At 42.9% G+C, this 14,129-nt stretch overlaps 1 protein-coding gene across 3 annotated transcripts in view; it reads left to right on the forward strand.

Moving 5' to 3' along the window:
• The window catches only part of Sec23ip (SEC23 interacting protein), a 46,014-nt gene that overhangs the window by 18,730 nt on the left and 13,155 nt on the right, over positions 1-14,129 (forward strand). For all 3 annotated transcript variants that reach the window (XM_005351354.2, XM_013347935.2, XM_013347936.2), the window contains exons 6-12: positions 2,309-2,429; positions 3,468-3,557; positions 4,298-4,439; positions 5,470-5,678; positions 6,925-7,043; positions 8,358-8,510; positions 9,644-9,739. In XM_005351354.2, coding sequence (XP_005351411.1) covers positions 2,309-2,429; positions 3,468-3,557; positions 4,298-4,439; positions 5,470-5,678; positions 6,925-7,043; positions 8,358-8,510; positions 9,644-9,739 — 930 coding nt within the window. The remainder of the gene's footprint in view (positions 1-2,308; positions 2,430-3,467; positions 3,558-4,297; positions 4,440-5,469; positions 5,679-6,924; positions 7,044-8,357; positions 8,511-9,643; positions 9,740-14,129) is intronic.

The raw sequence follows: 14,129 nt of genomic DNA on the forward strand, positions 1-14,129 counted from the left end.
TCAGATGGTTGTGAGCATATGTGGTTGCTGGGAATTGAACTCAGGACCTTTGGAAGAGCAGGCAAAGCTCTTAACCACTGAGCCATCTCTCCAGCTCTGCTCTTGTATTGTGAGAGCAGCTGGGGGCAACAGTTTGCAAACCAATGGGTGTGTAGAAATGTTGAGAGACAGGGTTTCTCTGTGTAATAGTCCTAGCTGTTCTGGAACTCTCTTTGTGGATCAGGCTGTTCTCAAACTTACAGAGATCTACCTGCCTCTGCCTCTTGAGTGCTAGGATTAAAGATATACGCCACCATTACCTCAAGATTTAAATCTTTCTTCTTTCTATTTTTAAGTAGGTTTCTGAGAGTCAAAGTTATATGTGGATTTTTTCCTATTCATTCATTCAATCACTCACTCATTCATTCATTTTTTAAAATATTTATTTATTTATTATATATACAATGTTCTGTCTGTGTGTATCCCTGCAGGCCAGAAGTAGGCACCAGACCTCATTACAGATGGTTGTGAGCCACCATGTGGTTGCTGGGAATTGAACTCAGGACCTTTGGAAGAGCAGGCAATGCTCTTAACCGCTGAGCCATCTCTCCAGCCCTTATTCATTTTTTTTTATTTGTTTTTATGTCCCAACTACAGTTTTCCCTTCCTCCTCTTCGCAGCCTCCCCCCACCCCCAATCAGTTCCTCTTCTGTTACTCTTCAGAAAAGGGGAGGCCTCCCATGGATAGCATCCAGCTATTGCATGTCAAGCTGCAGTAAAGCACCTCCTCTTCTCTTAAGGCTGGGCGAGGTAGTCCAGTAAGGGGAAAGGTTCTCAAAAGCAGGCAACAGAGTCAGAGACAGTCTTTGCTCCCTCTGTTAGGAGTCCCACAAGAAGATCAAGCTATACAACTGTAGCATATATCCAGCGGGCCTAGGTTCGTCCCATGTGGGCTCCCTGGTTGTCGGTTCAGTCTGAGTTCCTGTGAGCCCAGGTAAGCTGATGCTGTGGGTTTTCTTGTGTCCTAGACTCCATTGGCTCCCATAGTCATTCTTCCCCCTCTACCACAGGATTCATCCAGCTATACCTAAGCTTTGGCTGGGGTCTCTGCATCTGTTTCCAGCAGGTGCTCTATGAAGCCTCTTTGGTAACAGTTGGGCCAGGCATCATTCTCTGAATACAGTAGAATATCATTAGGAATATAGTAGAATATCATTAGGAATATAGTAGAATATCATCAGGAATATAGTAGAATATCATCAGGAATATAGTAGAATATCATCAGGAATATAGTAGAATATCATCAGGAATATAGTAGAATATCATTAGGAATCATTTCCTTTCACTAGGAAAAAAATTATTGACTTTTTATTTTTTTTGCCAGTCATGTTTGTTTCTATTTTATGTCTCTGGATTGTTCCCTGTTCCTCCTCTGGGTCCTGGCTCTCAGGGGTTAGCTCCTTCTCATGGTATGGGTCTCAAGCTGGGCCAGTCATTGGTTGATCACTCTTTTAATTTCTGTGCCACCTTTACCCCCTGCATATCTTGTAGGCAGGACAAATTGTAGATCGAAGGTTTTATGACTGGAAGTCTTGTCTGGCTATAGGAGATGGCCAGTTCAGGCTCCATAGCCCCTATTGGTATGAGTCTTAGCTAGGATCACCTCCATAGATTCTTGCTAGTATCAATTGCACTAGGTTTCTAGCTTACCCCAGAGATGCCCTCAGATTCCAGTTGTCTCTCCCTGTGCTCTCTCCTCCTTCCTCTCTACACCTGATTCCTCTTGTTCCATCCCCACCCCTTATCCAGATCCCTACCCCCATCCAGCGGTGCTGTCCATTCTATTAAATCTTACATCTATGTGCATGTGCGTACATACGCATTCACACATTTTTTAACCCCTTTCCATTCTTGTGGTGCTGAGAAACTCAGGGAAAAAAAAATCAATATGTATTCCAGCATAAGTATTGAAAGTAATTATATGTTTAGTTTTGATAGTTAATGGTGGCTGGACCTTTACAGAATTTGTTTGGGGAACAGTTCTACTTCATTTATAACCAGCTGTACTGTGAAGCACAGGATTATTAAACATACTAGTTTGAAGCAGGCTTAGTGGTACATGTCTATAGCCCTAGCACATGGAGGCAGAGGCAGGAGGATGGCTGCAAGTTCTGGTCTAACTTTGTCTAGGTAACAAGTTCCAGGCCAGTCAGGGGATGTGTAGACCCCCATCTTGAGAATCAATGAAACAAAACCCCCCCAGCATTACTTAACGTATTGTGGGAAATAATTTTGCTAATGAGCCTTGTCATAATCTTGTGTCTTGAAGGTTATTGTCCAGTTCCAGCCTTCTTCAGTGCCAGATGAGTGGGGGACAACACAGGATGGACAGACGAGGCCCAGAGTTGTAAAGCGTGGGATTGATGACAGTCTTGATGAAATTCCTGATGGTATGTCTAGTTCGCTTAAGGAGAAAGATCTGTTTGGGGTGCTCTGCTAATGTCACCATTCACTATGAAGGAAAGAGGCCATTGCTAGAATTACTGCCAGAGTGCTCAGAATCCAGCCATATATGTTGGTCATACGTCTGTCTTTTTTCTTATTGTTCCTTGTTTAATTTTAGATTTATTTATTTTTACAAGTATGAGTGTTTTGCCTGCATATATGGTCATGTACCATGTGTGTGCCTGGTGCCAACAGAGGTCAGAAGAAGGACTGGCTCCTCTGGGGAGTTAAGATTGGTTGTGAGCCACCATGTGGGTGTTGGGAACCGAACTTGGGTCCTCTGCGGGAACGGCAAGCACTTTGAACCACCAAGCCATCAGCCCTACATTTCTGTCTTTTTGTTTTGAGACAAAGTCTTACTGTGTAGTCCTGGAATTCAGAGCTCTACCTGCCTCTGCCTCCCGAGTGCTGGGATTAAAGGTGTGCGCTGCCAGACCAGCAAAGATTTTTTGGTTTTGTTTGTCTGAGCTCAGGGCCATGTTCATGTGCACACTTTATGTTCCTAAGCCACACCTTTATCCCATTCCTATGGGATTCTGAAAAGATGGCACATTATGGTGGGTCCATAGGCTTGTGAAGAACAGCTGTTTCCTTGACCTCTCTATTTAGTTTGCCGTATTTCCCCAGGTAGACGTGTTGTTCTAATTTGACACAGGCCAATAACGAATATTTTTGTGGAAGGGTAATGGATTTCTTTGCCTAGGTTTTTTTGTTTTTGTTTTTGTTTGTTTGTTTTGTTTTTGTTTTTCGAGACAGGATTTCTTTGTGTAGTCCTGGCTGTTCTGAAACTCTCCCTGTAGACCATACTGCCCTCAAACTCAACAGAGATCTACCTGCCTCTGTCCCCAAAATCTTTGGCTAGCTTATGATAAAAGTGGTATCAAGAATTTAGCAGTTTAACTAACAACACCAAATTCTCAGTTTTGTGTGTATGTGTGTGTGTCTGTATGAGATGATTTTTATTATTTGTTTATTTTTACTAGGGGAAATGCCTCAAGTTGACCATTTGGTGTTCATGGTGCATGGCATTGGACCCGTGTGTGACTTGCGCTTTAGAAGCATTATTGAGTGTGGTAAGTGCAAGCCACATTTCATTTCCTAGGAGAAGCTGAGTGCTGATAGAAGGGCTCTTTAGCATCCATTTTCATGATGCTCCTCGCTGTGTACTCGTGGCTGAGGAGACTTGTGTGGTCAGTAGGAAGTATGAGTTTGTGTTTGATCTGCTCTTATGGCATACAATCTTAGATTCTGAAGAATCAGAAAGGACCGTGAGAATAATCTCACTGTTTTGGTAGACAGCCTTCCTGCCTGAGCACTGGCTGCAGCATGGAGCTCCTGTGCCACGAGCTGTCACCTAGGGAGTCCTGAGAAACTGTTTAGGACATGCAAACGAGCAGCCTTCTCAGTTGGGCTGGGAATGTGAAGACAGGTCTGCAGTAATAGTCTGCGTTTACTGGCTACTTGGTGTTGCATGTGTGTGCCTCACCCCTGCACCTCTGGGTGAGGGTGTGCCACTGTTACCTCCAGCATAGGTGAGGAAAGGCCTTGGCTGAGGTAGGTGCTCTACTGCCACAGTTGGTTCTGGAACCCGATGCTGAGGAGGGATAGGATTCCAATCTTCTGGCCTTTAGGCCTCAAAAATATCGAAAATTAAAAGAACTTTCTAGCAGTTGGGCGTTTGTTCACTTACTATTTTGTCATCATTTTAAAAAGTATATATCTTTATGTTATTAAAATGGCAGCACATTTCAGTTTATTAGCTACTAAGCTAAAATAATATTTTTTCTTTTTCTTATTTTTTTCTTTTTTTTAGTGGATGACTTTAGGGTGGTTTCTCTCAAGTTGCTGCAGACACACTTCAAGAAATCTCTTGAGGAAGGGAAAGTCAGCAGAGTGGAGTTCCTTCCAGTTCACTGGCATAGCGCCCTGGGTGGGCATGCCACGGGCGTTGACAGGTTTGCAGGGTTTGATGCTGTATTTTTCAGAGTAGCTAAAATTAGAGGCAAATTTAAACTGTAATGCAAACTGGCTTATTCTACCTTGAGCAAATAAGGCCTTTATGTGAATGACGTCTTGCTCCGACGTGATGAAGTGCTGGGTGTGCTATAAATATCTGCCTGTTCCCTGTGTCTCTCGTGGGTTTGTTCTCATTGTAGACATCTAAGGGGATCTAGGAAAGTTTAGACAGTTGGAGTTTATTTTTGGTGCTGGAAAATGGACTTGGAGTGCCAGGCATGGTGAACACACCTGGCTCTGCGGCTGGCTTTAAAACACCCTCTGACCTGCTGTGGTCGGGTGGGGCCTGTCATGAATGCTCAGCAGCATCCTTGTCTAGTTAACAGCCACATGGGTCTCCTTTACCAGGTGATGTCCCCCATGGGGCAAAAAAGCCACCCATTTGGGATTTAGATTGTTAGTCTCTTGGTGGGGAACCATTTAACATCCCTGGTGCCCTATGGTGAGCAGCACCCACCCGGCGCTGTGACAGAAGCTCCCCCACTCAGTTTCCAGTGCCCATTGCAGAGCAGCAGGTACAGGTAATGTTTATGCTGCCGCATGTGGCTAGTAAAATGGTTCCAGTTAGTGGCCGCTGTGATGTGTTGGGGCTCATGCTTTAAACAAAGCTAACCCCGTGGACAGTGTTCTGGCCACATTGGACTGTGCTGTGAGGTGCTTGCTTTCTCAGTGAATGCTGAGAGTTTTTGTTTCAGGTAACTCCTTCCATTTTCTCACAGTGACAGCCTCTTGTCTCTGGCAGCCAGTTTTTGTCAGGCATCCAGATTTTAGTTAGTCAAAAGAAAGTGGGCAGTAGGGCTTTTCTATGTCAAAGTTGGCCTGTGACATTTACAAGTTCATTGTACTAGTTAATGTGTAATCTCTCCTTTATACTGGTTTTTCTCTATTAGAAATAAAAAGCTAAACTATTAAAAATCCAGAGGTCGAAGGTAAATACTGACAGTAACTTTGTTTTTTCTTTTACGACAGGAATATCAAGAAAATCACTTTGCCAAGTATTGGTCGGTTTCGGCACTTCACTAATGACACCCTGCTAGATGTTTTATTTTACAACAGCCCTACCTACTGTCAGTCCATTGTGCAGAAAGTGGGAGTGGAGATAAACCGGTTACACTCTCTCTTTTTGAGTCGGAACCCAAACTTCAAAGGAAAGGTGTCTGTTGCTGGTCACAGTTTAGGTAAAGCTGCCACATAATTTCAGATGTGCCTGTTGGATTGCTGGTCATTGCTTTGTGTTCTCTGCCTGCAAAAATAGGGAGCTTGAGTTTGTGAATAAAACTGGATGCTCCTTGTTTAGATTGCCTTTGTTCTTCATGTCCAGCAGTGGAAGAAGGCTGTGCATTTTCGTTGTTGTTGTTTCCAGATTCTCTTTTATTTATCCGTGTGTGTGTGAGTCTGTTGAATGTATGCCATGTTTATGTGGGTGACCTTGGCCGTCAAAGAGGGTGTCTCATCCCTGGAGCTGGAGGTAAAGATGCTTGTATAACCTGCTGGATGTGGGTGCTCGGACCCAAGTTTAGATCCTCTGGAAGAACAGGATGCACTCAACCGCGGAGCCATCTCTCTAGCTGTTAGACTGTGTTGTTTTGTTCTTAGATGCAGCAGGAATCTTACAAGAACTTTAGGAAAAACGTGTAGGTAAAGCTGCCCATGTAACTTCAGACTTGATTGTTGATTTGTCGAGAAGTTGCTCTGTGTCTTTCTAGCTGCCAAACTCAGGGCATATATGAGTCATACATGCATGGGTATGTGTACTTATGTGTACCACAGCACCTGTGTGGAGGTCAGAGAACAACTTTGTAGGGTCATTTCTCTTCCACCTTTACATTGTGCCTTGGTTTGTTTTCTGTTGCTTTGATAAACACCATGATCGAAAGCAACTTGGCAGGGAGGGGAGATTTTATTTTAGCTTACAGTTGTAGTTGATCATGACAGGAAGTCAGGCAGGGCTTCCTGAGCCCACAAGAACCTGGAAGCAGGAACTGAAGCAGAGACCGTGGAGTGATGCTGCTTACTGGCTTGCTCCTCCTGGCCTACACAGTACGCCCCAGGATCACCTGCCCAGAGATGGCACCACCCAGAGCAGGATGGGTCTTTCTGCTTGAATCAATGCCAGGCAGATAGGGTGTTTTCTCAGTTGAGGTTTCCTGTTTCTGATGACTCTAGCTCCTGGCAAGTTGATAGAAATCTAAGAACTGTACAAATGGCCTCTGGAGATCAAATTCAGGTTGCTAAGCTTGCGTGACAAATACTTTGACTGGCTGAGCTATCATGCTGGTTCTGATTATTAGATTTTAATCAGCTGCTCATCTTTGTATGACTTCTGCTAGAGACTGAAAAATAAAATCAGGAGGATTTATTTAGTGTTGAAAAATACATGGGGTAGTTAACTTTGTTATAAAGCATAATATATCTTTTCCTTAGGTTCTCTGATATTATTTGACATCTTGTCCAATCAAAAAGATATGAGTGTTTCTAAGTCTCCGGGGTCCATGACTGTTTCTAATGGAGTTATAAAACAGCCAGATTTTCAGGAAAAGCAGGTGAGTTTATCGTTACCCTGTTGACGTTGAGATTTAGAGCTAGACCTGAGATGTTCTCCAAAACCTGTACTGTTTCCTCTAATTGTTTTTAATTGTCAAAGTACATTGAGGCTCAGAAGTACAGTAGAAAAGTTGGGTCACACACCTGTAATCCTCACTGAAGCACGGTTAATAAAAACTCAGAGAGAGAAATTGGGGTTCAACCTGAAGATCCGGAAAGCAAAGCAGCCAGCCACTGGCTCTTACCAGTCCAAAATGGCGATCCTGCCCCCGGGAATCTCAGAATGAGACTGTGTTTGAGAGCTGTTTCCTTCCGTTTTATAATCCTCTCTAGGGCTGGGATTAAAGGCATGTACACATGATTGAAGGCATGCACTGCCCGGTTTCTATGGCAGACTAGTGTATCTACTGGGATTAAAGGTGTGTGTCACCATTACCTGGTCTGTAAGGCTGACCAGTGGTGCTGTTTTACTCTCAGATCTTCAGGTGAGCGTTATTAATTAAAATACAATTGAAATGCCCCTAGACCTCACTGTTTTGGAGGCTGAGATGGGAGGATGATGAGTTCAAAGCCAGCTTGGGCAACACAGTGAGACGCCATCTCTAAAAATAGGAGTTTCTTGTTCTTTTTCCTTATGGATTATAAAGTAAATGTGAAGGCTTAGAATTGTAATAGCTAAACTATTAGCATTATTTATTTGTTTGATTTTTCAAGACAGGGCTTCTCTGTGTAACATCCTTAACTGTCTTGGAGCTGTCTTGGAGCGCTCTCTCTCTCTCTCTCTCTCTCTCTCTCTCTCTCTCTCTCTCTCTCTCTCTCCCTCTCTCTCTTTATAACAAAACCAAAGTTTATTGAGACTAATGTCCATGCATGTGAATTCACTGCTTTAAAGGCTGGTACAATGCTTGCTTGCAAGAATATCAGTTTCCTAGCACTTAACATTTCTCTACCAAACTTGGAAAATGGGCCACAGACATGGTCTAATAAGGTGGGGAAAACAACTGGAGAAGGTGTGGAGCTCTCTTTTGTAGACCAGTCTGGTCTCAAACTTAGAGACCTGCCTGCCTCTGCCTCCCGAGTGCTGGGATCAAAGGTGTGTGCCACCACCACCCAGTTTTAAAGAAAATTATTACAGAAAGTGGAAGCATGAGTGATTTACTGAACAAATATTCCTTAAAATCCAGGTGAAGATGGCAAAGTGCTAAAGTTTAGTTGATTTGTAGAGCAAAGTGCTTTTAGATTTCTGTAGATCACAAGACATTTTATATGAGTTTTTTTCTGAGCTTTGTAATATTTTCCTCTTTTTTTTTAAGGTACCCGAAGAGCCAAAGCTGATGTCAGATGAATCCTGTGGACTTGATGTTGAAAATGAAGAACCCCTGACTTTGCATGGAACCCTGGAAGCACTCAGCCTCTTTGATTACATTAGCACTTTTGAGAAGGAAAAGATGGATATGGAATCTTTGGTACTGCTAATAACTTGGTTTATTTTGTTATGGACTCTTACATCAGAATTTATTCCACATAAGCCAGAAGGTTAATGTTTAAAAAACAGAAAAAGGGGGCTGGAGAGAGAGATGGCTCAGAGGTTAAGAGCACTTGCTGCTCTTGCAGAGGACTGAGGTTTGGTTTCCAGCACCCACAATGTGGCTCACAACAGTCTGTAACTCCTTTCCAGGATCCAGTGCCTTCTTCTGGCCGCTGTGGGCACCAGCACACACATACTGCACACATATACACCGAAGGAACACATGTGTACACATAAAATAAACAGCAGGTTTTTTTTGTTTTGTTTTGTTTTTGTTTTTCAAGTCAGGTTTTCTTTGTAGCTCTGTGTAACTCATTTTGTAGACTAGGCTGGCCTTGAACTCACAGGGATCCTGAGTGCTGAAATTAAAAGCATGTGCCACTATGGCCTGGCTCTAAATACAACCTTTTTAAAATTTGAGGGAAAAAAAAATTAAATGTGTGAAGCTTTTTTATTTTATTTTACTTTTTTTTTTTTTGTTTGTTCGTTTTTCGAGACAGGGTTTCTCTGTGGTTTTGGAGCCTGTCCTGGAACTAGCTCTTGTAGACCAGGCTGGTCTCGAACTCACACAGATCCGCCTGCCTCTGCCTCCCGAGTGCTGGGATTAAAGGTGTGCGCCACCACCGCCCGGCTATTTTTTATTTTTTTGTTTGTTTTTTTGAGGCAGGGTTTCTCTGTATAACAACTCTGGCTGTCCTGGAACTCGCTCTGTAGACCAGGCTGGTCTTGAACTCACAGAGATCCGCCTGCCTCTGCCTCCCGAGTGCTGGGATTAAAAGGCGTGCGCCACCATCGCCTGGCCTGTTTTTTTTTTTAAACTTTATTTAAGTTTATTTTATGCATATTGGTATAATGATGTCAGATTCTCTTGAATTGGAGCTACAGACAGTTGTGAGCTGCCATGTGGGTGCTGGGAATTGAACCCCGGTCCTCCGGAGGAGCAGTCAGTGCTCTTAACCACTGAGCCATCTCACCAGCCCCTAGTTAATTCTTGTAGTATTCTTTGTACCCTATTTTCAGCTTCTCTGTCTCTAGACTGATTAATTCATATGCTTTTGCTTTTCTTTAAAGCTTATGTGTACAGTTGATGACCTGAAGGAGATGGGGATCCCCCTTGGGCCCAGGAAGAAGATAGCCAATTTCGTAAAACTTAAAGCAGCCAAACTGGTAAGGTTCATTTCTGTCCTCAAGAAAATGAACATGTTTTGTACCTGCCCTTTTCGTTTGCTTGTTTTATTTTTTAAGGCAAGGTCTCACACTGTAGCCCAGCCTAGCCTAGAACTCAGATACAGCATGATCCTTCTGCTTCAGTCTCCCAGCACTGGGGTTGGAGGTGTGAGCCATTATGCTTCACTCTCACTCTTGTCTTAAAGCTTGCAATGCCCCTTTGGTTGGCAGACTAGTTTATTTCCACCAGAGCACAAAATGGAAGCCCAGGCTCCAGAGTCTGTTGGCACTGGGTTTATATCCACATTGCAGTGACTGAACAACTTGGTGTTCCAGAGATGGAGGGTTCCCTGGAAAAAGGGCTTTTCATTTTTGCTAGTTTATTTCAAAATTCTTTCAAAGATTTATTTTGTGTGGGTGACTGATTTATCTGCATGTATGCATGAGCACTCTGTCCCTGCCTGGTGCTCATGGAAGTCAGAGGAGGGTGTTGGCCTGCCTGGTGAGAAGGAGTACTAAAGACAAAACAGAAAAGGCCTTGCAAATCAACAGTTGAGACAAATATCCATTACCTTGTTCCCCACTGTAGACTGAATCACATTTTACCTTAATAGCAGTAAGTCCCATGGTTCAGGGTCTGAGGGACATGGCTGGAGCACCTTCTTAGGCCAGGGTCCAGTTGGTTATAGTACGCAGAGAGGAGGCCAAAGCTAGAGGCTGTGGCAGGAACTGTAAAATAAGTAGTTAGAATTTTTTAGTTGCTGAAAAGATGATAGTGCTATGAATTTGGGATGGAAAGAGAGCAACTCCCAAGGACTTTAGATAAAGCAAACTATTTGATTAGCTGTTGGGAAAAGCTGTGAGATCATCAGGTGTCCCTTTCCCTGCATGTTAAATAAACCACTCGCTATTTCCAGTTCACAATATTCTCTTCATCTCTTTGGCATCTCCCAGCAGTCTGTGGGCAGATCCCCACAAGTTTCTCTCCACACATGATCTTATCCAAAAGAGAATGAGGTGCTATCACTCTGATGAGCATGATGTTCCCACACACGTTGTTCCAGGAGTGTGCTGGGGTGATTCTGTATGTAGGCACAGTTGGTTGTCCACACTCAGCAGTGAGGCCAGGCCCACGAGCAAGACAGACAAGGATCCAGGAGTGATATCTTCAGGGTCTCTGCTTCATGGCCTTAATTTTTTTCTGTATGAAAAAGTTGAAAAGTTCTTTGAAAAACTCCTAGGAGGGTCCTGTTTATCGATTACAGTGCCTTAGATATATAAGCTGTGGCATTTTAAGCATGCTTGGAAAGGAATAAGGATCTATAGTATAATCTCCCTTTTTAAATTAAATATAGTTGCTTTCAGATGAACCAAGAAACTTTGTCAGCCACTTTGCATTGATTGATTTGAATTGTTCAGAGGTAAATTGTTGACAGATGAAGATAATAGTACTATGTCTTGGTGACTTACTATTACTGAAATAACGGGACTGAAATTAGCCGTTGTTTTTTAGCAAGGATATCAGTATGCATGGTCTGGTTTCCTCTGTAAACCATCTTCGGCATTTTCATTGGAAACAGTGGTTTTTAGTATTGGGAATATTGTTAGCTACCTCTGTATATGCTGGTTCATTTGTACATTAAATTGCTGCGGGACTCTAGGGGAACAGAATAGCTCTTGGCAATAAGTCATCGTATGGTTTCTTTTTTTTTTTTAATTGATGTTTACTGAGCTCTACATTTTTCTCTGCTCCCCTCCCTGCCTCTCTTCTCCCCACTTTAACCCTCCCCCAAGGTCCCCATGCTCCCATTTTAATCAGGAGATCTTGTCTTTTTCTACTTCTTACTTCCCATGTAGAGTAGATCTATGTGAGTCTCTCCTAGTGTCCGCATTGTTGTCTAAGTTCTCTGGGACGGTGGTTTGTAGGCTGGTTTTCTTTGCTTTATGTTTAAAAACACCTATGAGTGAGTACATGTGATAATTGTCTTTCTGTGTCTGGGTTACCTCATTTAAAATAATGTTTTCTAGTTCCATACATATTCCTGCAAAATTCAAGATGTTATTTTTTTCTGCTGTGTAGTACTCCATTGTGTAAATGTTACCACATTGTTCTTATCCATTCTTCAATCAAGGGGCATTTAGGTTGTTTCCATGTTCTGGCTATCACAAACAAAGCTGCTGTGAACAGAGTTGATTGAGCACATGTCCTTGTGGCACGATTGAGCATCCTTTGGATATATACCCACAAGTGGTATTACTGGGTCTTGAGGAAGGTTGTTTCCTCATTTTCTGAGAAATTGCCACACTGACATCCAAAGGGGTTGTACCAGCTTGCATTCCCACCAGCAATGCAGAAGTGTTCCCTTTTCTTCACAACCTCTCCAGCATAAGTTGTCATCAGTGTTTTTGATCTTGGTCATTCTTACAGGTATAAGATGGAATCTCAGAGTTGTTTTGATTTGCATTTCTCTGATGACTAAGGATGTTGAGCATTTCCTTAAGTGTCTTTCAGCCATTTTAGATTCCTCTGTTGAGAGTTCTCTGTTTAGGTCTGTATTCCATTTTTTTTTATTGGATTATGTGTTCTTTTGATGTCCAATTTCTTGAGTTCTTTGTATATTTTGGAGATCAGATCTCTGTCTGATGTGGGGTTAGTGAAGATCTTTTCCCATTCTGTAGGCTGTCGTTTTGTCTTGTTGAGGTCTTTGATGCATTTGGACTTGAGTTTTGTGCATGGTGATAGATATGGGTCTTTTTTCATTCTTCTACATGTTGATATCCAGTTATGCCAGCACCACTTGTTAAGTATGCTTTCTTTTTTCCATTTGGTATTTTTTTGCTTCCTTGTCAAAAATCAGGTGTTTGAAGATATATGGATTGATATCCGGATCTTCTATTTGGTTCCATTGGTCCTCTTGTCTGTTCTTATGCCAATACCAGGCTGTTTTCAGTACTGTAGCTCTGTAGTAGAGTTTGAAGTCAGGGATTGTGATGCCTCCAGAAGTTCTTTTATTGTACAGGATTTTTTGGCTATCCTGGGTTTCTTGCTTTTCCATATGAAGTTAAGTATCGTTCTTTCGAGGTCTTTGAAAAATTTGCTGGGATTTTGATGGGCATTATGTTAAATCTGTTCATATAGTTTCTTGAAGTAGCTCTCTTAGCATCTAGAATATTAAGTTCTATGGATATAGTGAAAGGTAATACTGAACAAGAAAGCAAATTGTAACTGGAAGAATTGAAAAGTTTAGAATTTAGGTTTCAGGTTGTGCTACCTCATACAGACAAGGAGTGAGCTAACCAAGCTGTCCAAAATACCTGTGGTGGAATCTGTTCCCTGAGCTGGCTGACTGGGTTTTCTTTGATTTTTATTGTCCTTCATATTAACCAGATAGACTACTTTCCTGTGTTCATAGTATTTTGGAATTATCAATAGAAAAGAACAGTTTGGCTAGCTGTTTTGTTAAGCTGCTGTGAAACAGAAACTAATTTAATCCTTCCCAGTCTAGGAAGCAAGTGTAGTAATAGTAACGGCGGGGCTGCGTCCCCAGCACCCCAGCCGCCTGCATGGCTAGCTTATGCCCCGAAATAATTACAAGGACACTGTATTCTTTTAATCACTGCTTGGCCCATTTCTATCTAGCCTCTTCTAGGCTAACTCTCGCACCTGGATTAGCCCATCTCTAATAATCTGCTGTAGCCCACAAGGTGGCTTACCAGGGAGATTCTAGCCTACGTCCATCCTGGGTCGGAGCTTCATCGCGTGTGTCTCAGAGAGCAGAGCTCTCGCCTCTGCCCGCAAGAGTGGAGCATCGTGTCTCTCTGAGGCGTCTGCCCCCGAGAGGAGAGCTGCCGAGTCTCTGAGCTCACTTCCTCTTCCTCCCAGAGTTCTGTTCTGTTTACTCCTCCCACCTATGTTTTAACCTATCAGGGCAAGCAGCTTCTTTATTTAATTAACCAGTGACCTTCCTCCATTAAGCAAGGGGCTCTGACCCTGTGGATAAAGAGGTCCACTTGGCAAGTGTGTGCCTTCTCTTGACAATGTGAGCAGTCAGGGTGTGCTTACCCACCTTTGGGCATGGGCTTTACCTCATTAACAATAGCATCGCTTATATATTTTCCCTGTTGCTTTTGCTGTTTGCTTATGGAAATGTATAACTCTTGAGGTATTCTGGACAGTGAAGTTTGACAACTAAGCATGTGTGTAGTCAGCACCTAGAAGCGGAATGTGTTTGTCTCAGCGCCACCCCGCTGCTTACTGACTACTCCTGCCTCTCGGCCATCACCACTGCCATTTCTTTTTTGTTTGTTTGTTTTTTTTGAGACAGGCTTTCTCTTTGTAGCCCTGGCTGTCCTGGAACATGCTCTGTAGAGCAGGCTGGCCTCGAACTCA

Source organism: Microtus ochrogaster, chromosome 8 (assembly GCF_000317375.1).
Source record: "Microtus ochrogaster isolate Prairie Vole_2 chromosome 8, MicOch1.0, whole genome shotgun sequence".
NCBI classification, from domain to species: domain Eukaryota; kingdom Metazoa; phylum Chordata; class Mammalia; order Rodentia; family Cricetidae; genus Microtus; species Microtus ochrogaster.